Raw genomic sequence first — 25,835 nt, forward strand, 5'->3', positions numbered from 1 at the left:
ACATAAATGTACAGTAAAAAATAGAAATATAGTTAAAATAATTTTTAAATTTTGAAATTATGTATTAATATGAAGCCAAAATTTATCAGAAAAATATTTAAACTCATTAGAAATCTTTGCTGTTCCCATTGTTTCCAGACCTCACAGGCAGCTGTGTAGCATGACCAGAGTCCTAGAGCTGAGTAACTGGGACCTAGATGCCTCTGGTCTGACAGGGCAATCTAATGTGATGCTAAAACAGAATCATTGCTTCAGTGATGCTTCCTGAAAGGACAATACGATATTTTCCAGAGTACAATATCCAACTTAAATAAAACTCCATTGTACTCTGTGATGGAACCCCTGCTGTCCTTGCTAAGCGTCACCTCCAGTGTCCATGTGTGGGATATATGTTTTCATTCCAATTTTGCCTGCCACTGTGTGTTTAGAGGTTCTAGCTGCAGGGATATAAAAATTTCACCAGAGGTCAAATATTCCTTTTAAACTTTGAGATAGAGATCAGATTGTGTCTTTCTGATATGTTAGCAAACAAACAAATAAAAATAGTTAAATGTTTCTAAACCTAGATTCCACTAAAGCCAGTGATACTAATACTGGCAATGCAAACAAGTCCGGATATGTTGTTGCTACAGAAATCTTATGACCTAATGCCCTAATACCCTAATACCCTTACTCAGTAGTGTCAGTAAATGGACAAAGGCAAAGCCTCAGTTTGCAAATTGCTGTTTAAGTCTGTGTAAAATTCCGAGAAGATTCAGGTGGTGGTGATAAAGTCAAAACAACTGAAGCACACAGCAGTGTAGTGTCCTCCTGTCACCCTCACTGCAGGGACCTTGTGTGTGAATCCTGGAGAAGCTGCCTGTAATTTATCACTGACCCATGCACTAGGTGGTGAATAGCAACCAGTGTAGAACCCATCTATCGCCCTGGCATAGATGTCACTTCTCCAGTGTGGATTATAGGAGACAAGTCTTAACTCAAAACGTTGATGAGGGCTTCTTTTATCTACACTGCACCACCAAAACCAAGGCTAAATGCCTTTTCAGAAGGAGAAACAAATCCAATGACTTGTCAATGGTCATTAAAAATTCCCAGGGCTTTTCTTCACTTCCAGACTATGCTGAGGGGGGGTCTTATTAGCACCAAAGTGCTCTGCAGCATTGACTGTGACTTTGCTGTAACTGAGTGAATTCAGATAGTCAGGTATCTCTATTTCATTCTTACTCTCATAGACTGTTAACTTCAAAGAGCACTCCAAATCAGCTTCTGCACTCAGTAATTCCACTGTTCAATTAACGGGGAGTCAGACCTGGAATAAGAATATCATTACCAAGGTATCACAGGAAAAAAACCTCTGATAATCAAGTCATGATAAAAGGTTAATTTATTAAATATGTATAATACTGAACACAAAATTTAAGAAGTATTTTTAAAATGAAGACTAGAAAGATGGCTCAGTGATTAAGAATAATTGCTGCTACAGCAGAGGACTAGAGTTTGGCTCACAGCACCCAAGTGGGGAAGCTCACAAGGCTACCAGTTATTCTAGCCCTAGAGGAGATAAGTCCCTCTTCCAGTCTCAGTGGACACACATATGCACACACACACACACACACAAACACACACACACACACACACACACACACAGGGGGGGGGGCAGGTGCACACCCACATACACATACATAAGATTTTTTAATGCACTCCTGTAAACATATAAAATATAATTGGACAATGGTGTATATTGACTGGTCTCCAAAAAGTAATTAAAGGGCTCTTTTGGATTTAAAGAAAGCCAGTATTTGGTACTTTAAAGAGAAAGTTACATTAATCATAAAGAAGCAAAAATGAGTGCTCTTAATTATAGTCACACATACAAAACTGTTTGTGGCCAGCTCTCCAGAAGCATCTGAACGTAAAGACAAAAAATAAATAATTTTGTTTAATGAGGCAGAGGTGGCTTCAAAGATATTTAATCATAAACATTGAAATCACAATCACACTGGGAAATGAACTGAGACTTTCTACTGTATGAGGGACTGATGGGCATTTCAGTCCCTCTGAGTATAGAGTAGGGTGACATTATCCCTAGGGCCTTAAATCTACTAAAGGACATCAGAGAGAAAGAGGTACAGTCAGAATTTAAGAATGTGACTGATATCAAGACTGGGGAAACTTTATCATGGCTCAACACTGTTTGGTCTTGAAGTGCAGGCCAGGCGGTTCACACTTTGGTAAGTGCCTGAAAACTATAAGGTTCTTTTTGCAGACCTCAGCAGTCGGGAGTGCCAAGAAGAGCAGCTTACCCTTATCCAACTATAAGTTTTACCATTTAATCCTCACTTCCATATGGAAGCAAGTACACAAAAGATTTGAAAAACTTCTCATGATACAGAATTGACTTCATTAACATCATTCCACTATTAGTATAAAGAATATAGTAGGTTTTCTCATGTTTAACTTCAATTTAATGCTGCCCTTCAGGCTAACCCCACTCTCTGAAAACCTTCTCTGTCTCTTACTGTCGCTGTTTTCCCTAGAGCTCTATGAACAAGAGTTAATTCTGAAAGCTCTTCTGAAGTAAGATAGAGTTAGTAGCATTCTAGCTTCCAATAGAATCTCTAAAATTTATGCTTTTTACTGCAAAATAAATAGACGTTCTGGAAACATAAAATATATTCTAATGAAATTCAGAATTTTAACTGTGTGAATCTTAGCCATATGGACCAAGTAAGCAGAAATTGGGGATTTTTGTCTTTTGTAATAAAAGGATGTTGATAATGACAAGTAAAAATGTTCTCGCACTATATTTCTTGATTGGTTATTAAACATGTAGTTTTATTGTATTAAGAGAACTGATATAAACTAAAAGATTCTAGTTGGGTTTGTTGTAAAAGAATTTAAAACCAGACCTCAAACAGCATTAAAAGACCTAAAGGTTAGAAACTTAAGACCTTGCAAGTCAGTCACTGAATGCCCCAAAGATTACCAAGACTAACTAGGTTAACTATTAACTTTGGGAGTACCGTTTCTGGAGAACAATAAAAGTTATTGGACAAGGAACAAGATCTCTTTTTCAGCAGGAAACACAGGTACAGTCAGGGGGGAAGAAAAAACCTACATCCCTGGATGTATTTCATTTACCTCAACAAAATTAGCATTAAACAACCTTGGAGGGCTCTATCCTGCAGAAAATAAACAACTCAAAGCAACAATTATAAACCAAAATTTCAAGTAATTCTACTTAGCCCTGTGAAGCAAGTAAGCAGAAAACATCTCCACAGGCTCCTTTTGCAGCACATCATCAGTGTTAGTGCTTTCCACTCACGTTCTTCTTTTTCATATCAGCATTAGAAGAATGTCTTGGTAGTTGGAGTACACCAGCCACACAACAGACATAAGCACTGAGACTCTTAATAGATCTGGGTCATTGAATAAGGGAGACACAAAACATTAATTACAACAACTAAATTTCTTTGAAGAAACAATAATTTCACATTGCATATGTACACCAAATATCATATTGTCCCATAAATGTATATGGCTATTATCTAACAATAAATATTAAAATGTTATAAATAGCATGAGAGGATGACAACAAATTGAATGGAAAATAATAAATAGATTGGTAAATGTAAACAAAAACGCATGGTGATTTCAAATGATTCACTTTTAAAGGAAAACAAGAGTAAGTATACTGCTTAATAACTGTGATAAATTAGAAATCAAACACAAATTTTAAAAGAATTGGTAAATATGACAAACTATCAAAATGTATATATGTATGTAATAATAATTAGTGAAAATAAGAGCCATGAATTTTGAAGTAAGAAAGTGTTAGAAGGGAAGAAAGGAAATGAAGATATGTTATAACTATATTATAGTAACACACATTTTAAAATAAACTTTAAAATGTAACGAAAAATTCAGCATGAATAAATGAGAAGTTACAAATGTGCATTGTAATATTCCAATGAAACTAAATGTTTCATGTAGTTAATATACAGAAATACATACTCCTTAAAAAGAAAAAATATAATTAGGAATTAAAATGAAATGTTTAACAAAATTCAATTAAGAAGGCATTCTAAAAGAGTGTTTAATGTGATGACTGACAATATTAAAAATTGAAGAACACAAGACCAATCATTTAAAATGTTCAACATCAAAAAGAATTCATTGAGTTATACATCTCCAACTGAGCACTGCACATTGAAGTGCAGAATACCAATGGTGAAGAGACTATGCTAACCCAGGCTACTAGCACCCAATATAACAGCAAAGGAACACAAGTACCCAATGAATCAATTGAGACATGCCTGTTGGAAGATTGCTTTGTAACCTGCATGTGTGTAATAGACAACATTAAGCACAGAAGCACTAAAGAATCGATCTATCTTAGAAAGTAATGATGTATAAGAGAAAAGAATAGAGGGAAATAATGGGCTTAAATCAGAAAAAATTAAGAGCATTTCTTCATTAAGATTTGCCACCTGACTTGTTCTGCTATGTTTATGTAGATGCTGATATGTACTGCATATTTGGATACTGATACATACTCCTATAGTTTTTCTGAGCTATTTCCCTTCATGTTGGATACATTTCTAAGGATATCTTCTTTTGTCTCTTGGTTAAACAGCACCTTAAAAGTTTCAATACGACAAAGTCAGGCATTTAAGCGCCAAAACACACATCTTTGGAGTTGCTCATCTTGATTCCTACACATGCCACGCTGGCATGTCTATTCTCAACATCTCTGTTACTGAAATTCCTGCTTTCTACTTGGTTGGGTTCCCAGGAATGGAATCTGCACACATTTGGATCTCCATCCCCATATGCCTCCTGTACACTGTAGCCATCCTCGGCAACTGCACTATCCTCTTTTTTATAAGATCAGAGCCTTCTCTGCATGAACCCATGTATTATTTCCTCTCCATGTTAGCTCTCTCTGACCTAGGACTATCCATTTCCTCTCTCCCTACCATGCTCAAGGTTTTCTTGTTCGGTTCTCCAGAAATTTCTCCCAATGTATGTTTTGCCCAGGAGTTTTTCATTCATGAATTTTCGGCTATGGAGTCATCTGTACTTCTCATTATGTCCTTTGACCGCTTTGTGGCCATCTGTAACCCTCTGAGATACACTTCCATCCTTACCAGTGCCAGGGTTCTTCAAATCGGGCTTGCTTTTGCTCTCAAGAATGTTTTGCTGATCCTGCCTTTTCCTGTAACTCTAAAGCGTCTAAGATACTGCAAGAAGAATCTGCTGTCACATTCCTACTGCCTCCACCAGGATGTGATGAAGCTGGCCTGCTTAGACAACAAGTTTAATGCCATCTATGGTTTATTTGTGGCTCTCTCGGGTATCCTGGACATAACATGTATTTTCTTGTCCTACGGACTGATCCTGAGAGCAGTGTTGGGCATTGCATCCCAAAGGGAAAGGCTCAAGGTCCTCAGCACCTGTGTCTCCCACATCTGTGCTGTGCTTGTCTTCTACGTCCCTGTCATCTCCCTCTCTGTTGTCTCCCGTTTTGCCAAACACAGTTCTCCTATAACCAAGATCCTCATGGCTGACATTTTCCTGCTTGTGCCTCCATTGATGAATCCCGTTATATACTGTGTGAAGAGCCAACAGATAAGAAATGTGATACTAGAGAAACTGTGTCAAAAACAAAAATGACAAATATGTTTAATCTCATGTAAATTCAATCAGTGATGTCAGAAAACCAAGAAGAATGAATTAGTAAGGATTCACACTGTATGTTAACTCTTCAGAATCATCTTTCCATGTCTTTACCAGTATCAAAGAATCAGTCTTGTAAATTTCTTGATTCAATATTTAAGACTGAGACATTAATATAAGCATAGAATTTATTTCTACTATTATAAAAATAGAATTATCTGTCTTAATTATGGTATCTCAAAAGTTTTGATCCTTAAAGGAATATTAAATATGTTTACTTGAAAACTGACAATACACATTTGCAAGTAAAATGAGTTGGTGATAAAATATGATGAAGATAGTTTCTTCATTTAAACTAGTCATCCTCAAGATATTGTCTTGAGAATTAAAAATTTAGCTATACAGCTCATAAACCAAAATTAACTGGAAAATGACAAATTTACATATGAAATCACTAAAGCAAACATTAAGAATAAATATTTTGACAGGAGAAGTTATTTTTATTCACTCATTTAACTTTCTTAAACACTTCCTTTCTGAACATTCAAATATAATCATCTGGTCCAAACTCTAGAGACAGACAGCTGTTTGTGTTTAGATATCTATGACATTTACACACAATGAAGAAGACCCTTGAGCAGATTGCTCAGCTTCACTTAAACTCTCTTTCCAACTGTGCCCCTGCTTTCCACTTCCGTTCTCATCTTTACATTGTATAATTTTAATAAGAATTTAAGTTGTTTTAACCAAATCTTTTCATTGCTTATATTTCCTTAGATACATAAGTGAATTACTTATATACTACAAAGTTTCATGATGCCAAGACTCAACAACTAAATAATTGGACTGATAACCACACCCACCAATGGTTCTATGTTCACATTTTTGAGCCCTTTGTTTCAACTCTTGACTAGAGATCCATTGACAAGTCAAATGTCTGAACCACTGTACTTAGGAAAAATCAGTTGAATCACAGGAATGACAGCTCTTCGTTGTTTAGATTTGAGTACAGTGTATAAGTTGTACTAACATCCTAGGCACTCACAGTTGGGCTAAAATCACAAGCTTCCTTTTGAGAGGCTCCATACAGAGCTGGAGGTCCTCCTTTCTGACTCTGGTTTGAGCAAGAATGTCTTCCTCCATGATGGATATTCTTGCTGAATCCTGGTTTTGAGTGGGATCTGTTCTCTGACCATGGGGATGGGAATTGTTGCCCCTGGATTTTGGAAGGATTTTCCTTTCTTTCCAATTGACTCAGATCCTTCCAAGGAAAGTCTAGATAGGCTCTGTTTACACATCATCTTGACCCTTTGTTGACAATGTATCCATAAACTCTGCTGACTTTTCATTTTCATACACTTGTGGGGAATAATCCGAACCTTCAGTGGCCTCCTTAGGGATCTCACCACTACCTACACTGTCACCCTTGCGACACTCCTTCTCACTTTTCTGTTCTTCCTTCCTCCTTTAACTATAAATTTTCCTTCAATTCCCCTTTTCCTTCCACTGCTGCTCCTGATCTGACACCATCCTCCCTTTGTCCATCTCGGACACATTTTCCTCCCCACCTTGGCCCATCAGCTGTCACTACTAGAATATTATAACACTAAGCTCTCTGGAACCCACGAGAGGCTCATGCCTCTCTACAACCAAAACAAAAGTGTCAATCTGATCATTAAAGACACCAGCTAATTGAAACTGAGTACTCATCCGCATTAGCTTTGGAAGCAATCAAACAGTTGCTGGATGTCTTCTCAAACATCACCTAAAAGGTAGTTCAAATCTCCATTTGATTATGCATAGAGACAAAACCTTAAAAGTATTCTCCACAAATTTGGTTAAACAGTATCATTACAGTCAAGCACGATGGTATACCTCTCTAATCTCAGCAGAGATAATCTCTATAACACTCAGGAGAAAAAGAATCAAGAATTCAAGGTTATCCTGTCTCTACAGTATCTTTAAAGTCAGGCTAGGTTACTTAAAACCCTGTCTCAAAATTATATATCATATTTATAAAATTAAAATCTGTATTTTGCTCTTTTAAAAGTCAGTAAAATCATTTTGTCCCATTTTCTCAAAAATGCAATTTGAATTCAAGTATAAAGTATAGTAAATTTAAGATATAACATTTATATAAACAAGTAAGGTTTATACTACATTTTTTACTCAGGATAAAAATTTATAAAATTCCTTTCTGTGTCTATATAAATGTATATATGTATTTATGTATGTTATACATGAGTAATATTTTCTACCACTAGCCATCATTACAAAATTAGTCCAAATACAATAAATGAATTCTATTCCTTTTTACTTATACACAAATAAAGGCATATACAAATTGAATAAGACATTAATGTACATAGCACTAGCAGTTCGGCCTAAAGGGAATGCATGAATATAAGAGGAATAAAGAGGTTACTTAATACTAACTCTTGCCTAATATTAAATAAGCACCCAAGCTTCATACCCAGACAAATCCTTTGCACTTAACTACTTTTGGATTATAATGTTTGCCTAACATGTGTGTACAATAAAAGCAGATAACAGGGAATTACCTGAGAGCATGGCTAAAATTAGTGTCATAATTTGCATGACTCAGTTTACACTTGGTGTCTTACAACTTTCAAATTCTATTATCAAATAAACAGATGTTTACTAAATATCTAGATAGGAACACATACCACAGTGAATTACTTTAATTTTATGTACTTTTACAAACTTATTTTTCATATGATAGACAAAACTAAATAGGTAAAATATGTCTATGTCTCACTTAAAAGTTAAGAAGAATCAGATGTCTCTATCAATTATAAAATTATCAGGTGAATTTTCTAAGGTATTATAAACTGATTCACGACAATTCCTAATTGTCTTATTCCTATGTTTCTCTGTAAAAGAGTGTCTCTGATGGTTAAGAAGTGTAATCAATATATATAAATGGAGATAGTAATATGATAACTCTATATCATAGGTATACAAAGAGTCTGTGCATGTATCTCACATTTATTGTTCTTGTGTAGCCTATAAGAAGCCCTGAGTTTGATCCCCTGTCCCATGTTACCCTGGTGTGGTGGTATACACCTGGAGTCCCAGTACTTCCACTCAGGAGGCAGAAACAAGAAATCAGGAGTTCAAGGTGATCCTGGTCTGCACAGCGAGTGCAAGGTCAGCATGAGTGGATACAGGAGACCCTGCCACAAAGTCCGAAATAAATAGGGTGTGACAGTTGTAGAAAGGATTCAAGGGATGATACCTGGGAGATTCTGGACTGAGGAAAGGAAGGTGGGAGTGATGTAATTCTATTGTAATTAAATGCATTTTTTTAAACTTTTTTTTATTGAGAAAAGAAAAAAAAACAAATTTCCTCCTTCTCCCAGCCTCCAATTTCCCTCCCCCTCCTCCCACCCTTCTCCCCCTCCTCCTACCCTTCTCCCCCTCCCCCCACTCCTCTCCCCCTCCCTCTCCAGCCCAAAGAGCAGTCAGATTTCACTGCTCTGTGGTAAGTCCTAGGTCCTCCCCCCTCCGTCCATTTCTAGGAAGGTGAACATCCAAACTGGCTAGGCTCCCACAAAGCCAGCACATTACGTAGGTTCAAAACCCCGTGCCATTGTCCTTGGCTTCTCATCAGCCCTCATTGTTTGCCATGCTCAGAGAGTCCAGTTTTATCCCATGCTTTTTCAGTCACAGTTCAGCTGGCCTTGGTGAGCTCCCAATAGATCAGTTCCACTGTCTCAGTGGGTGGGTGCTCCCCTCGTGGTCCCGACTTCTTTGCTCATGTTCTCCCTCCTTCTGCTCCTCATCGGGACCTTGGGAGCTCAGTCCAGTGCTCCAGTGTGGGTCTCTGTCTCTGTCTCCATCCATCACCAGATGAAGGTTCTATGATGATATGCAAGATATTTGTCAGTATTGCTCTAGGATAGGATCATTTCAGGTTCCCCATCCTCAGCTGGGAGCCACTCTAGGTTCAAGTCTCTTGCCAACCCTAAGGTGGCTCCCTTAACTAAGAACCGTGCTTCCGTGCTCCCCCATCCAACCTTCCTTCATCCCAATCCTCCCCCTTCCCCAAGCTCCCCCCATTTTCCCCCTCTCCCCCCTCTCTCCCCATCTCCCCTTACCCCCATCCCACCCCACCCACAAGATCTCAATTTTCTCCCCGGCAATTTTGTCTACTTCCCATAGCCAAGAGGACAACTATATGCTTTTCCTTTGGTTCACCTTCTTACTTAGCTTCTTTGGGATCACCAATTGTAGACTCCGTGACCCTTGTTTATGGCTAGAAACCAATTATGAGTGAGTACATCCCATGTTCATCTTTTTGGGTCTGGGTTACCTCACTCAGGATAGTGTTTTCTATTTCCATCCATTTGCATGCAAAATTTGAGAAGTCATTGTTTTTTACCGCAGCATAGTACTCTAATGTGTAGATATTCCACACTTTCTTCATCCAGTCGCCCTCTTATACACAAAGGATATGGAAGCAGAGAGGGAAATCAGAGAAGCTTCACCTTTCACAATAGCCACAAACAGCATAAAATATCTTGAGGTAACGCTAACCAAGGAAGTGAAAGATCTATTTGACAAGAACTTTAAGGCATTGAAGAAAGAAATTGAGGAGTATACCAGAAAATGGAAGGACCTCCCTTGCTCTTGGATTGGGAGGATCAACATAGTAAAAATGGCAATTCTACCAAAGGCAATTTATAGATTCAATGCAATCCCCATCAGGGTCCCATCAAAATTCTTCACAGATCTGGAGAGGACAATAATCAACTTTATATGGAAAAACAAAAAACCCAGGATAGCCAAAACAATCCTATACAATAAAGGATTGTCTGGAGGCATTACCATCCCTGACTTCAAACTCTATTACAGAGCTACAGTGATGAAAACAGTCTAGTACTGGCATAAAAACAGAGAAGTCGACCAATGGAATCGTATAGAAGACCCGAATTTTAACCCACAAACCTATGAACACCTCATTTTTGATAAAGGAGCCAAAAGTATACAATGGAAGAAAGAAAGCATCTTTAACAAATGGTGCTGGCACAACTGGATGTCAACCTGTAGAAGAATGAAAATAGACCCATATCTATCACCATGCACAAAACTCAAGTCCAAATGGATTAAAGACCTCAATATCAGTCAGAACACATTGAACCTGATAGAAGAGAAAGTGGGAAGTACCCTACAGGAGATGGGCACAGGAGATCGCTTCCTATGTGTAACCCCAACAGCACAGACTTTAAGGGCAACATTGAATAAATGGGACCTACTAAAACTGAGAAGCTTCTGTAAAGCAAAGGACACTGTCACCAAGACAAAAAGGCAACCTACTAACTGGGAGAAGATCTTCACCAACCCCACAACAGACAAAGGTCTGATCTCCAAAATATATAGAGAACTCAGGAAACTAGACTTTAAAATGCTAATTAACCCAATTAAAAAATGGGGCACTGAACTGAACAGAGAATTCTCAGCAGAGGAAGTTCAAATGGCCAAAAGACACTTAAGGTCATGCTCAACCTCCTTAGCAATCAGGGAAATGCAAATCAAAACAACTTTGAGATATCATCTTACACCTGTCAGAATGGCTAAAATAAAAAACTCCAATGATAGCCTTTGCTGGAGAGGCTGTGGAGGAAGGGGAAACCTCATCCATTGCTGGTGGGAATGCAATCTTGTGCAACCACTTTGGAAATTGGTGTTTCGGTTTCTCAGGAAATTCGGGATCAACTTACCCCTGGACCCAGCAATACCACTCCTGGGAATATACCCAAGAGATGCCCTATCATATGACAAGAGCATTTGTTCAACTATGTTCATAGCAGTATTATTTGTAATAGCCAGAACCTGGAAACAACCTAGATGCCCTTCAATGGAAGAATTAAATGCATTTTAAAGTAAAGCAAAAACATGCAAGGTGAGTGTGAGGTCTTCTGAAGGAAGAAAAGTATGAGGTGTGAAAGACATGGCTTTGTTAAGGGAAGAAGAAAAGGAAATTTTATTTTAAATTGTAATACTTTTTGAGTGTTCCAGAAAAGGAAGAGAAGAATAAAGTGAAACTTTGATGGGAACTTTTAAAATATAATAGATCTGTAAAAACAAACCTTAAGAAAGAAAATTTACATACTGTCAAGCTGGCTCTATGTTTCTATGAATGACTTGATTAAAACTTAACTGTTGGAAATGGTGCTGGCATTACTGTAACAGTCCCGTAGGTGTCTGCTTAAATACTGACAAATATGGTAACAAATTAAGAGCATGTTTCTACCTCTGTTCACGCCTCTGCTGGTCACATTTCTCTGCCACTTTGCTGCAACCGTGACACCTGATGGCCAATAAAGATTATTACATCTAAAACAATTTACTGAAATCTTATAACAAAGGAAAGTTTATTTGATTAATAAATAAATCAATAAATTTGAAAGTTATATAATTACGGACAATATTACCATCCAGGAATTTAGTAACCTTTTGCTTATATTATGAATAATATTCTGCAAGGCTTATATGGTTTTTCTGATACATCAATTTATTGGATATTGGGACTTACCTTTGGTTTCCTTAAGAAAATGGTTTGATAACAGAGCTAAGAATCAGGCACTTTTAGAAATTGTATAGTTTTTACAGACTAATAATGAACAGCTAGCTGACAGGATTAATACCATCAAAATCAAAAATTAGATGAAAAATTAATACTATTAAAAAGGACAACATTAATTTGACAAACAAAATACAATCCATGTCAAAGGGTGCTGAGAAATTATCTGAAAAATTTCATACTGTTGAATTTGACAATCAAAATCTGTTAGAAAGTTACAATAACTTAGCAAATCGAGTATCTCTTCAGGATGGCAATCTGCATGCCATCCAAATAACATCCAAGGACAAGAAGTTATCCTTAATTGAAAAATTTTATACCTTGGAATCATACGTGCAGAATGAGGACAAGAGGTTATGTGAGCCAAAGAAATCATTAGAAATATTCACAGGTCAAGAGAGTCAGGCTTTATTAAAAAACAGCGGTATGAGAGAAGTTACAAAGGCAGGATTTAGCATCACCAATACCTGTCAGAGTCAGAGATGACTTACCAAGGGTTTTAGCTCCTTACCCTGAAATCACCTCTGACAAATCATAAAGTACTAAGTACTCAAAAGGATCTGAAGAATATAGATGGAAACCTACAGGTATGAACAATCTAAAAGATATTAAGTAGGCAGTAGTATCTTATATCTTGCATTCACCATTTGTTATGAAGATGGTGAAAATGTGGACTACAAGAAATACGGCTACCACACAAGATTGACTTGGTTAGTTTCAGCAGTCCTGGAAGACAAGCCACAACTTCTGTGGAAATGCTTCAAGTGAGAAGAGGCAAAATTTTAGAACAACCTCTCCAAAGGCACCCCACAGGTTGTTTGGGAAAACAACCTAGGCTGTTGCCAAGAGTGTGGCTCACTCTCCACAAACTGACCCAAGGCCCCAGTGCTGAAGATAACACAGCTGTGCCGAAGGCCTGCTTCTGTGGGGGTGGGGTAGCTTGAAATCAAGGATTGAGGAAACCAGCCTTGACCTAGACAATAGGCACTAGTCATGTGTTAATGAAGGGTCACAAATTCCTTTTGTTAGGGATAAGAAGAGTGACACTTTATCAAGCAGAAACTTTCCTCAAACCCCCAAGGAACTGGAGAGCCTCACTCAAATGCCTGATCTTGGAAAAGGAATCCTGAGGAGCAGACTTGGTGTCTTAGTCTTACTATGCAAGCCTGTTCACCTAATAAAGCTCCCTAAAGGGAAGGTCCTGAAGTCTTACTCTTTTCCCATTATACCATACCATTCTGATTTCTCTGTGTTTGTTAACGAGCTCTTGCCCTTAGTGGGCTCAGGCTGAGGATCTGAAATGTAGGCATTTCTTCTTTGGGATCAGGTGTGTCTATGAAATCTCTAACTTTCCTGTTCTTGGTGTAAGTAGGGGATATATTGGAATTTCTGATTTCACAGTGGCAGGGATTTTTTTTTTTTCAAAAGAATTATTTTGTTCAGGGAAGCCAACGTTGTACACATTTCTGTCCTTTACCAAAGCCCACACACAATTCCCCAAAAGGAAAGGCATTGATACTGTGAACCACTAAAAATGAAAGTAAAAAGGTGCTGGAGAAGTGTGGGCTGGAATATTGAAATGCTGGGACTTTGTAAAGCAGCAATGGTCGCCATATGGTCCACACCACTTGTACCTATACAACTCCCTGAACATGGAAATGTCTAGCCGGTGCTTTCACCACTATATTCCTGCCTATTCAGTATAGAAAAGTACTCTGTACACTATCAAAAGAGAAAGTAAACACCAAGTGAACCACACACCTTTTATCTATAACGGTGTTCTACCTGCAAGATATGCTAGGGCCATGACGGCACAAAGCTTGTAGGAGTAACCAACCAATAACTACATTGACATGAGGACCATTCTATGAGATGGAACCCATACTCAGCACTGCTCGGGTGGCCAAGAGTCTAAACTAAGGTAAAATCAAATAATACTTGTCTAAAAAAATAGTGATAAAGTGACTCCTAAAGGTATTCTGCTGTACTCATAGATTGGTGCCTTGTTCAGCTATCATCAGAGAAGCTTCCTCCTGCACCAAATGAGAGCAAGTAGAGACACACAGCCAGACATTACACAGAGAGCAAGAGACCTCAGAACACTCAACCCTAAATGGGATGTCTCCATCAAATCCCTCCCCTCAGAGCACAGGAACACCCCAAAAGAAAAGGCAGAAAGGATTTAAGAGCCAGAAGGGATGGAGGACACCAAAAATAAATAAGGCCCTCTAAATCAACATTGCTAAAGTTCATTTGAGCTCACAGGGACTGAAGTAGCATTCATAGGACCTGCAAAGCTCTATACCAGGTCCTCTGAGGTTAAGGCTTCCTGTTAATGTTTCTACGGGATTCTGGAGTCTGTGTGCAAACCAAGTAATTTCTGATTCCTATACCTTCTCCTGGGGTCTTTTCTTTCTATTGGTCTGTCTTGTCCAACTTCAATGTTATAGTTTTTGTTTTATCTTATTATATTTATTTTGGCATGGTGAGGGACTCAGTGCATCACAAAGACCAAAGGAGAACTTCCTGGGAAGCTGGTCTCTTTGTGATGCTATGAGTGGCTCCATTCCTCACCTAGCCCAGTGTCCACCTCTTACACATCTTGGGTGAGAGGTACACATAATCTCTGTCCTGATATTCTCAGAAAGGAACAGCCATATCGAACTCAGCTTTTGTTTCACCTAAATTAACCTTCTCATCACATCAACCCAGCAATCAGGAACAAGGTTTTTATCCACAGCTGCTTGACTTTATGACCACTCCATCTACTGCCCATAAACATGGGGTCTCATTAGCTTCAATCAGTTCTGTGCATGCTATGTAACAGGAGAATAGGAGAAGTTTTATATACCGAACAACTTCTCTATTCTTTCTGTAGATCAGTTCCTGACCAATGAATGACCTGGTTATCTTCATTCTGGGTCCCTTAGTTTCAGAAAATGAATTCATTGGTAGGATACAGGTGACCCTTAGGTTTTAATTCATTCCCACTTTCTTATTTTATGGTGCTCCTTCATCACTAATACTGCATCATTAAGACCCAAATAATCCTTAGATATCATGTGTTATGTCCCAAATTATTTTTTTTTAAAAATCTGTTTTCCTTAATGGAACAGTTGACAGAGGTTTCTAAATCACCCGGTCCCACAGCCTTTAAGTCCCAAAGAAACACATGGAGGCCTGTAGTAATAGGAGCACAGCGGGGCTGCGTCCCCTGCACCCCGGCCGCCTGGCTAGCTTATGCCCCAAAATAACAACACACAAACTGTATTCTTTTAAACACTGTCTGGCCCATTAGTTTCAGTCTCTTAACCCATTTCTAATAATCTATGTAGCACCATGAGGTGCGCTTACCAGGAAAGATTTAGCATGTCTGACCTGGTGGCTGGCTGCATCACCATCTGCCTCAGAGAGCAGAGCTATCGCTTCTGAGGGCCAGCCAAACAGTTTATTTTTTTAACCAATGACCTTCCTCCCTCAGAAGCCTACATTAATTATAAACTGGTTGGCCTGTTAGCTCAGGCTTCTTATTAACTAATTCTTGCATCTTACATTAACCCATTATTCTTGTGTTAGCTACGTGGCTTGGTACCTTTCATCAACAAAGCATCCTCATCTTGTTTCCTTTCTGACTGAGTAATAACTGTAACTGTATCTTTCCTCTTCCCAGAATTCTCCTGTTCTCATCACCCTGCCTCTACTTCCTGCCTGGTTACCCCACCTCTACCTACTTTCTGCCTGGTTACTGGCCAATCAGCATTTTATTAAAAATAATACCAGTGACAGGCTAAAAGACCATTGTCCCACAGCATGGAACTAAGTCAATTATAGAGTTTTCCAAAAGGAAATCTAACACAGAGAAAAATAAGAAGTCATGTTGTCATTAGCAGAGGCATTTGTCATGCAAACTGAAGAGTCCAAAAATAAGAAAATAAAAATATAGATTCCAAAAATAAAAATGTAAAAATAAAAAATATATAAAGTTATAAGTCTAGGAGAATGAAAGCAGACTGTCAGCAGCTTTCTCAGCAGATCAAGGATCAGTCATTCACAGTGAACTATTTTCTCAGATGCCTGGAAAACCTCCATCAGCTTAGGTCATTTCATTTTACAATTGGCTGTTTTATTTACAAGGCCAGAGCTTCTCCCTGCAAATTGGGAGTAGTGTTCTGGCCATCCTTGATAAACAAAGGATGTGAACTTAGTTAACCTTTAGGAGATAGAGATACTGAACTCTAGGTTAGGCACTGTCTTTGTTATGGAAAACTGGCACCATTAATGGGGAGGAATGGGGCTTCAGTATACACTGTCTGGAGGTGCCAGGAGACACACCGGACAAAGTATAAACACAGATTTGACTAATGAACTCTGATAATGGAGGTTGTAAAGTATGGCAGTCTGTGTCTGAGTTTTACCTTGAGATAGTGTGAAAAGCTTTCTGCCATTTCCTACGTTGTTCTCAGTCTAAGAACCAGTTAATTCTAATTTATTAACCTTCTGGTATTACTAGCAGCCCCTTTTCTGACTAATTGCTAAAGACAACTGTTTTCTTGCAATTAGTGACTTTCGCTGTAATCTCCTCTAAAACATATTTTATGATAGCTGTCTAGTTACCCACTGACGTTAAAACTCACTCCCCTCCTTAGGGTCTATGTTGACTGACCCACGGGGTCAGGGCAAGATTATAAAAATTCCTTTGTTCAGAGCTAATGCTTGGTGCCCCTACTATGAAAAGTGGGTTCAGAAACCGGCCTTTTACCACAGCCTAACAAACACCATCTCTGGCTGTGGTATCAGCTAGCTGATAAGCTTCTGTGCCCTGCGGTGTTTTTTTTATTTTTTATTTTTAAGTTTGCTTTTGTTTTTTCTAGGATCTGGTTTCTGGAATAAAGTTTGCTTTTGGTTTATTAGACTTGGTGGTGTTCTCATCTTTGTGTGACTCCCCTGGACCCAACACAGACTAACTCTCCAACGACAGGAGTGCCTCTTTCAAGAAGTATCTAGCTAAGTTTGGTTGTTCTGTTTCTGTTTCTTTTTCCCTAAGATACAAATAATACTAAACAATAACCAGAGTTGTTTTGAGAATTAAATTGATAGTTTATTTTAAAATATCTTATACTGGGCCTAGCAATTTAATCTCCCAATAAATGGCAACTATCATTGCTATGGTTGTCAATAAAACAGACTGTTGTCGCTGCTGCAGCTGCTGTTATTACTATTGATGATGATGATGTGTTGAGTCTGGTTGTAAGAAATTGCAGTCTTAATGAACCCCCACTTTGAAAAGGAAAGAAAAACAATTGTGTGGGATGGATGATTCCCACACCTTCCAGGCCCAGCAGAGTTCTTTATCAGCAACTCCTTTTGATACATAGAGAGTTAAAGCCTTTTGTATCTGTTCATGCATCAGCTTCAGCTCCAGACTCCGTTATTCCTGTTAAATTCATTAATTTTGCAAAGTATTATTGCAAAAGTCATGCTAATCTGATTGTCTAGTATGAGAAGAGAGGGACACAAGTGTGTCTCTTCAGCACATGGTCTCTGCAGTGTGGGCTTCAGTCTATACTCACCTAGAATCCTGGCAGTTGATGCCAGGACATATAAGAATGTTTGATGGAACGAAAGTATACTATCAGAAAGAGGAGTGTTATTCCAAATATGAGACTCTTGTTCTCAGAAGGTCTTGCTTTCACTGTCAGTAGCAAATCTTGAAATCATCCTAATGTGATCCCTTCAACATTGGTCTCCTCTGTAGATTCTGACTCCAGTCCCCTCCCTGAGTGCTCTGTTAACAGCATGAGAACTGTTTGGGGACTTGTTAGTGACAGCCGAGTCCCCTGAGAAGAAGCTTTGGACACTTTAAAAGGACCAGGCATTTCAAACAGAAACTGCTTACTATTCGTGTAGCTAATCTGCCGTTGAATTTGAGGTCTGAATTGAAGCATGCCATCCGAGCCCTTCTCTCACCAGCTATTATTGCTCAGGTACGTTACAAGCAGAGTCACATGGAGCAGTTAGGAGAAGAGAAAACTGCACTCCTAGATGGTATACTGAGCTCTGCCTCCTAGCCATGTCCCCACACCATGCTAGTCAAGAAGGTTTTGAGGGGTGAGCATGGGACAGGAAACTTAGAGGCATAGTCCAATCTTAGCTACTGTGCATGTTCTTATAAAAGGAATGTTCGCTTTTCTACTTAATCTCTCATCGCTTTACTTGTCAGAATGTAGTTCCTTGATCATTAAAACTGCAAGTGTAATCGATACCTTTCTTACTTAAACTCGTATTATGATAGTTAATGACTACAGTGAATTTTGTAACAACTTGGAATATTCAAGCTCCACACTAGGTTATGGTATTCCTTGAGAGAAATTTTGTAGTTCTTTAATGTTGTAAATGGTAGATACTAAGGAGGAAAGAAGGAAAAGGAATGAATGAGAGGAGACAGAGGAAGAGCAGAATAGGAGAGGAGCAAGGATGAAGAAGAAAGAGAAAGAGAGCACTAACACAGACAGCTTTGTACACATCACCTGCTTCTGCTGTGGCCTAGCTCCCTAGGTAGAAAGAAAGTTTGTTATTGGCTAACAGCTCTTTCCACTTCACATTTGGTAAGAGAATGAGAATGCTGGAAACCAGAGAGGACTGTGTTAGTCAAAGAAAAATAACGAGAACTCTGTTGTGTGACATCACTAAAGATCGATGACAACAGCAAAAGCCAAAAAATATGTACTATAATTAATGATAAAATGCTTCATTAATTTAACAATTGATATATTTGCATATAACGATCCAAAAAAAGAGGCAGGTTCTATTACAGACATGGATGACATCCCTTTGTAGGAGCAAGTTAGAGGAATCAGCTGACGCATTGCTCTGAAGTGACAGTGACCAGTACTAAGAATTATTCCTTTTTATTTCTACTCTGTCCCATCTTTCTCATTTCCTTACAAATTTATGCAGCAAGTCTGTAACTAGGTTCCATGCCCGTGCCAGAGTTGAGAGCTCCAGGGATGAAGCCAACCTGTCCTTTTGGTGTGAGCCAAGATTTCCTCTCCTTTTTCTGTTCCCTGCTCTCCCATGGCATAATTGAATGTAACTAATAACAAAAGTAAAAGATGCAAGGAAAATGTTTTTGGAAATCAAGGTCATACGAGAATAGAATGTCTTGGGTGAAACACCCTCTGTGTCTGAAGATGGAGGGGTGATAAAGATGGCCCCTTGATAGCCCTTATTTCTCAGACTCTGAAATGAATTGGAGTGGGTGGACGAGCATAAACTTTACTGAGAATCTGTACATCTCTCTAACTGGTGGCAGATTTCCATTTTGCCATTTTCTCTTCTGATCAGCATTCTCATTCTCAGGATGATTTTGCACCATGGTCCAGCTACTGGCACTAGGCTTTCCAAATCTCCTATTCATTTCTCTGCTCCTCACTTTCTCCTTCCCCAAGCCTTCACTTCTCTCTTGCATTCATGCTATTTACCCTAGCTTTCTTTCCTTATAGTGATCTTCTTTTTCGTTACGAATTATAAAATAATGGGGTAATTATAAAATTAAATTTTTCATTATTGCTTCTTTAAATTTAAATTATGGGTGGCAAAGATGGAGAGAGAATTATATGCTTTAATTATTTTCCATGTCTTTCTGCATTTCAAAAAAGAAGAGTTTTGAAAGAAAGTTAGGCTATCATTAAATTCCTATACTTTTTTCTTAAAATGTTTCTGATATCACACTACAGATTTCTTTCAATGAAAAAAATCATAAAGAATATTCACTTTTCTCTTAATCTCTAAAATCCAACAAGAACAAATTCTTTCATATCTCCAATTTATAAAAACCTTCTGTGAGTCACTACGGACTTCACACTACAGTATTTTTAAAACAACCTTCTTCATCTTTTATACAATTACCGGCAGTAACCAGATCTTATTTATATTGTCTCATTTTTCCTTGTGATTCTCTACTATATAAATGAATCTAATTTATGTACCATCTTTATTTTAGCATTTCCAGAGCTATGACATAAGCCCCAAACTCTGCTTTCTACGTTGTATCTCCTACCAATTTTTCCATACAGATGGCAGCTGCCCTATAGTATAGACTCTCACTCAAACCAAGAATACACACACATACACACATATTCTAGATACCCCCATTAATGCTTCTAGAAATTCTAGCATCCCTTGTATTCAATATGCCCCAAACTTAACTGCATCTAGCAAATGTGTTTCCTCACTATTACTTTATGTCTTGGTTCATTTACTATTGTGATATAAATCGCCAATTGCCATGCAGACATGTCCAAAATAGGGAATTCACTGTGCACTAAATTTATTTTGAACTGCTTGGTTCTTGTACGACTAATTTTCTGTGCAACAGCAACATCAGTGCAGAGAAACAACAGCATTGACTCTGGATGGAATCATGGTTTGGATTTCATGTTTGGCTCTTTTTGGCCAGGAAACTTAACCGGATCATTTGATCTCTTTGTCACTGTTCCCTCATTGGCATTTGGCTCCTAAGAATAGAACTTCTGTGGCAGAATTAGTGTCATCATTGAATGGCATGCATCTAGTATAATAACATGGAAAACACCAGTTCAAACTTTCTAGGCGGTGATGGATAGTAACTAGTTCCTGTACACTGTGCATAGGACACAACTGCTTTTCAATGCATTGGTTCTGAAGGAATAGCAAAAAAACCCTGTTCAGCCATTACAGGCAACTATGCCAAGATGTCATATCAATCCTAGCCAAGACACATGGCTCACTCTGAGCTGATTTCTAGGCAGTAGAGTCTAGGCAATAGATTTAAGGCTCCCTTTCCTCTGTTCTTTGTGCATAGTTGATGCTCACATTTTCTGCTCCATTTTTAGTAGATAATTCTGCATGGCACTTTTTAGTTTGAGTTTATAGTGCATATGAGGCAATTATGAATGCTTCAGTTATTAAATAGAAAATATTTCTAAAGGATAAATATGCCACAAAGTATTATATGAGGTTATCTCATTGAATATCAGAGAGATCAACACTGGAGGCTAAGTTGCATAGAATCTATAGGCTATAGAGATCCACTATGATCACCCACTCTGCCACTGTAGAAAGCGTACGATAGATGAAGTTCTCCACCTGCATGTTTGTCTTGACTCCCTAGCCCTGAACATTTAGATGACAGGGGATTCAGCACTGTCACTCATTTATGTGGACTATATTTTATGCCTTAGGTTGGCGGATATAAGATCATAAAGCCATGGTCATCTTTTACAACAGCAGTCTCCAAAAGGCCACTTTCTTTCTGACAGGCTTTCAAGGTCTGGAAGAGCTCCATGGCTGGATCTCCATCCCCTTCTTCTCCATCTACTTGACAGTGATTTTAGGGAATCTTACCATTCTCCATGTCATCCGGACAGATGCCACCCTCCATGAGCCCATGTACTATTTCTTGGCCATGCTAGCCCTCACAGACTTGGGGCTCTGCCTCTCCACACTGCCCACCGTGCTGGGAATCTTCTGGTTTGATGCCAGAGAGATCGGCATCCCTGCCTGCTTTACCCAGCTCTTCTTCATTCACTCCTTGTCTTTGGTGGAGTCGTCTGTTCTGCTCTCTATGTCCTTTGACCGCTATGTGGCAATCTGCAACCCACTGCGCTATTCTACTATTCTGACACCCAGAAGGATCGTGAAGATGGGACTGAGCTCAGTGCTGCGAAGTGCACTCCTCATTCTCCCGTTACCATTTCTACTTAAGCGCTTTCATTATTGCCGCTCTCATGTGCTCGCCCATGCCTACTGTCTGCATCTGGAGATCATGAAACTGGCCTGCTCCAGCATCATTGTCAACCATATCTACGGACTCTTTGTTGTGGCCTGCACTGTGGGTGTGGACTCCCTGCTCATCTTCCTCTCATATACCCTCATCCTCCATGCTGTACTAGGCAAAGCCTCCCGCCAGGAGCGCCTCCGTGCCCTCAATACCTGCATCTCTCATATCTGTGCAGTGCTGCTGTTCTACATCCCCATGATCGGCTTATCCCTTGTTCATCGTTTTGGTGAGCATCTTCCCCGCATTGTACACCTTCTGATGTCTTATGTGTATCTGTTGGTACCACCCCTCATGAACCCCATTGTCTACAGCATCAAGACTAAGCAAATACGCCAGCGTATTATGAAGAAGTTTGAGTTTGTAAAGTCACCTAGGTGTTTTCAGTAGAATTGGGTTAAATTGAAGAAAAAGTTTGGCCATATAGGGCACGTTTTTTTTTATAGGTTCAGCTATGTTGTGGGAAAATACTCTAAAATAGTAGGTGTGCAATTGACAGTCTGTGTGGCATTGAGGGAGCTACCCACCTCTCCGTCTCTTTAGTTTTCACAATTGAAAGAACATGGAAATAAATTCCCTTTCCCATGGGGATGCTGCAAAGGTTTAATGAGGAGATTCATGGAAATCTCTAATAGTACTTAGCAAATATATAATTCTCCATGTTTACCGGTTTATAATGTGAGAACGTGAAAACTGTCATGTTTCTTCCTTCAATCCTTGCTGTCTATGGAATCTAACTAGTGGTTCTTTTTAATTTACATTTTGATGCATTTTATTGACTTATTATCATGACAATTTTTATTCATTTGTACATATCTGAACCCAAATCTACAGTGGTGAATTTTCGTGAGGGTATCTTTTATTTGCACAGGCACACTCACACTACTGTTGTTCTTACTGTTTCTATGTTTGTATGTTTTGTGCGCCTTGCTTATTTGTATTTGGTATGTATGTTGTTGCTGTCCAGTTTGTGTCAGTTTGTTTATTATCACGTTTGTCTAGATAAATAAGCAACAAACTATGGTATTTCGTATACTGACACAGAACAAAGTATCGCCTTCATAAACTTCACTTAAAGTCATGAGAACTATAAAGGTTTGGTTCAACAATCTTCTTCTGTCCAGTGCCTTAATTCCAGATGCAATAAAGGAAGCTATTGTAATGGAAACAAAAAGATGTAACATTTCATTATGAAGAGAAAGTAGATAAATAACAACACTATAAGAAGGTTTACCACATTTAAAGCATGATTAGTTTTAGGTTCTGGTCCTCTGTTGTAGGGAAGGCGACAAAATATAGAACTATGAAAGTAGATATGCTTGTATGGTATCCATAAGCACATGTAGCAACATAAATATAGAGCCTACACACTTAAAATATATAGATTCCTATGAACACACATCCTAAGGGATTTCACCCTTCATGTGGCCCAAATACTTTCTAGTCAATCATCATTTAATTACTGCAAATGCTTGGTGAATTCAGCTTGTCTTTATTTATACTGACTGTTCCTTCAGTTCTCATGAAGGCCAAAGACCATCAAGTGATCACTTCCCACCATTTGAGATATATTGCATCCTCATAAATATCAGAATTCCATAGATAGGACAGCTTTGAATCAGAAGTTTGTTAGTCCTCCCTGACCAACAAGCAAACACCCATCTTTCTGCCTACAGCAGCTTCACATGAGCTTAGCTCTGACACAGCTGTCAACTCCAAAAAAGGTCTTACAACATTGACGTATTTTTGCTATGTTTGCTACCCCTATTCTCATGCCTTTATTCTTACACAGAGTGACCTGCATGGTAGTACCTAGTAGCTACTTCTTTTTCCTCTTTTTAACAGTTCTGGAGCTAGAACTCAGGTCTTTGTGTATATTATGGCCTCTGGCACTGATCTTCATATCTAATCTTTCTATACTGCTCTTGAGGTATATGGGAACTCTAACTCCACAAATTAATTAATTTATTATTATTTTCACCATGTCTTGTTTTGAATGGCTCTGAATTTTTAATCTTTTAGTGGAAGTTATTAATCTTAATTCTAATTAAAAGATATGCTTGTAATTTTAAAATGATCATAATATTCATCTAATAAAATGTCAAAAATAATCATTTTATTGTAATTTTCTCAAATTATTTTTATTTAACAACATCTACAACCATGAAAGGCATTATTTCCTTTCCAGTTATTACATAAGCCTTTTAGAGACAATAAGCAGTGAGATCAACTATTGTAATCAATATTACATATATCTAATAAAATAGTGCTTAGAAACATACCCAAATCTGCCTTATTTAAAAAGCTGTACTTCTTATAACTGGGCACTTTAGGTTTAGTGAACTCTAGTTACTCCACATCATATTCTATTTTTAACTTACAAAAACTTTATGGAGACTTAAGGTTGACAGAATAAGCTTGTCTGTGTTATAAATTATTCTGTATGTTCTTTCTGATAAAGATTGTTAAAAGTGAATCAAAAATTAATCACACTTCTTTTTTTCTGTCTCTTTATCTCCATTTCTTTTTTCCCCTCCCACTGTATAATGTGGCATTCAAACTTAGACAAAATATTTCTAAGACTAATTTTATTATTCAAGAGCTCAGGTTTAGAGCTGATGAAGTATTATCACAGGGAGTGAAGAATAAAATGTATTATTTTATTGTACAAAAAACATTTTTGCTATAAAATATGTTAAATATATAAATAAGTAGTTGTCAGAACTGAGGATAAATAAGTATTGTAGGTTGAATCATTTCTAACTTGCAAGAATCGAGTATGGAACTATATTTAGACACAAGGTCATGAGATAAAATGGAGTCAATAAAGTAGGGCCAACATCTAATAAACAATGTACTGTAAGAAGTGATTTGAAGACTTAAAGAGAAGACAGGGTTGCATGAGCACAGGGTGAAATGTAAGGACCATTGTTAGTAGATAATCCATGCAAACCTAGAAGGGAAGATCAGAGCTGTATATACCCTATTCTTGGATGTTGATACCTTCCAGACTGTGGGGAAAAGAACCTGCTGCTGTAAAGCTCCCTAATCTGCAGTGTTTAGTTATGTCATCCTTCTACTAACATAGCAGACAATTGGGTTTGGAAGTAACTCCAGACTAAATGTGAAGATACTATTTTTTATAAAGAAAATTTTATTATTTTATAAAAAAGTTTGAAATCGGAGTTAAAACAAATCACAAAGATAAAGATACACAAAACACCCAAGTCTTTGTAATAATCTTTAATGTTGAGTTTTCTGATTCACTGTGGTAAGGGTGAGGCTAAGTCATTTGCCTGATTGCAAGCATGAGAGTTAGTTCTAATCTAGATCACCAGAGGACTGTAACTTGAACACACACTGATTCATAACACCCTCGTACAAACAGTGTGCTCAATCAAAAATCTAGTGGACTGTGTCACTGAGGAACCTTTCTGCCAAATCACCAGATGGGAATAAAATGCAGCAAAATTGGGGACTATGAGAAATCCCTTCATATTCACTCCAAAAAATGGATACAATTAGTTGAGTAATTACTTAACATTGAAATTGCATCTACTCCTCTCTTTATAATGGTTTCTTCATAATCTTTCCCAGAGCCAGATAATAAAGGGTTACTCCTTTATATCTGTGAATCATCATATAAAAATTTTGGTTTTCTTTGTTTGGATTTGATCCCCAATATTGGATCCAGGTCTTCATATAAGCTAAGAATGAATTCTACAACTGAAA

General features: G+C 38.1%; 2 protein-coding genes across 2 annotated transcripts; both read left to right on the forward strand.

Moving 5' to 3' along the window:
* Positions 1-4,734: 4,734 nt before the first annotated feature.
* LOC121457420 (olfactory receptor 51A4-like) lies at positions 4,735-5,676 on the forward strand. Its single transcript, XM_041666086.1, has one exon. The coding sequence runs from the start codon at positions 4,735-4,737 to the stop codon at positions 5,674-5,676; it is 942 nt and encodes a 313-aa protein (XP_041522020.1).
* Positions 5,677-21,533: 15,857 nt separating this feature from the next.
* Positions 21,534-22,493, forward strand: LOC121457421 (olfactory receptor 51G1). Its single transcript, XM_041666087.1, has one exon. It carries the CDS (start codon positions 21,534-21,536, stop codon positions 22,491-22,493), a length of 960 nt encoding a protein of 319 aa, XP_041522021.1.
* The last annotated feature ends 3,342 nt before the right edge of the window (positions 22,494-25,835 follow it).

This window comes from Microtus oregoni, unplaced genomic scaffold (genome assembly GCF_018167655.1).
Source record: "Microtus oregoni isolate MIOR12 unplaced genomic scaffold, Mior012 000016F_ref0000370, whole genome shotgun sequence".
Lineage (NCBI taxonomy): Eukaryota > Metazoa > Chordata > Mammalia > Rodentia > Cricetidae > Microtus > Microtus oregoni.

Coding starts and splice junctions, on each gene's coding strand:
- LOC121457420 (XM_041666086.1), top strand. CDS start 4,735: ATGTCTATTCTCAACATCTCTGTTACTGAAATTCCTGCTTTCTACTTG.
- LOC121457421 (XM_041666087.1), top strand. CDS start 21,534: ATGGTCATCTTTTACAACAGCAGTCTCCAAAAGGCCACTTTCTTTCTG.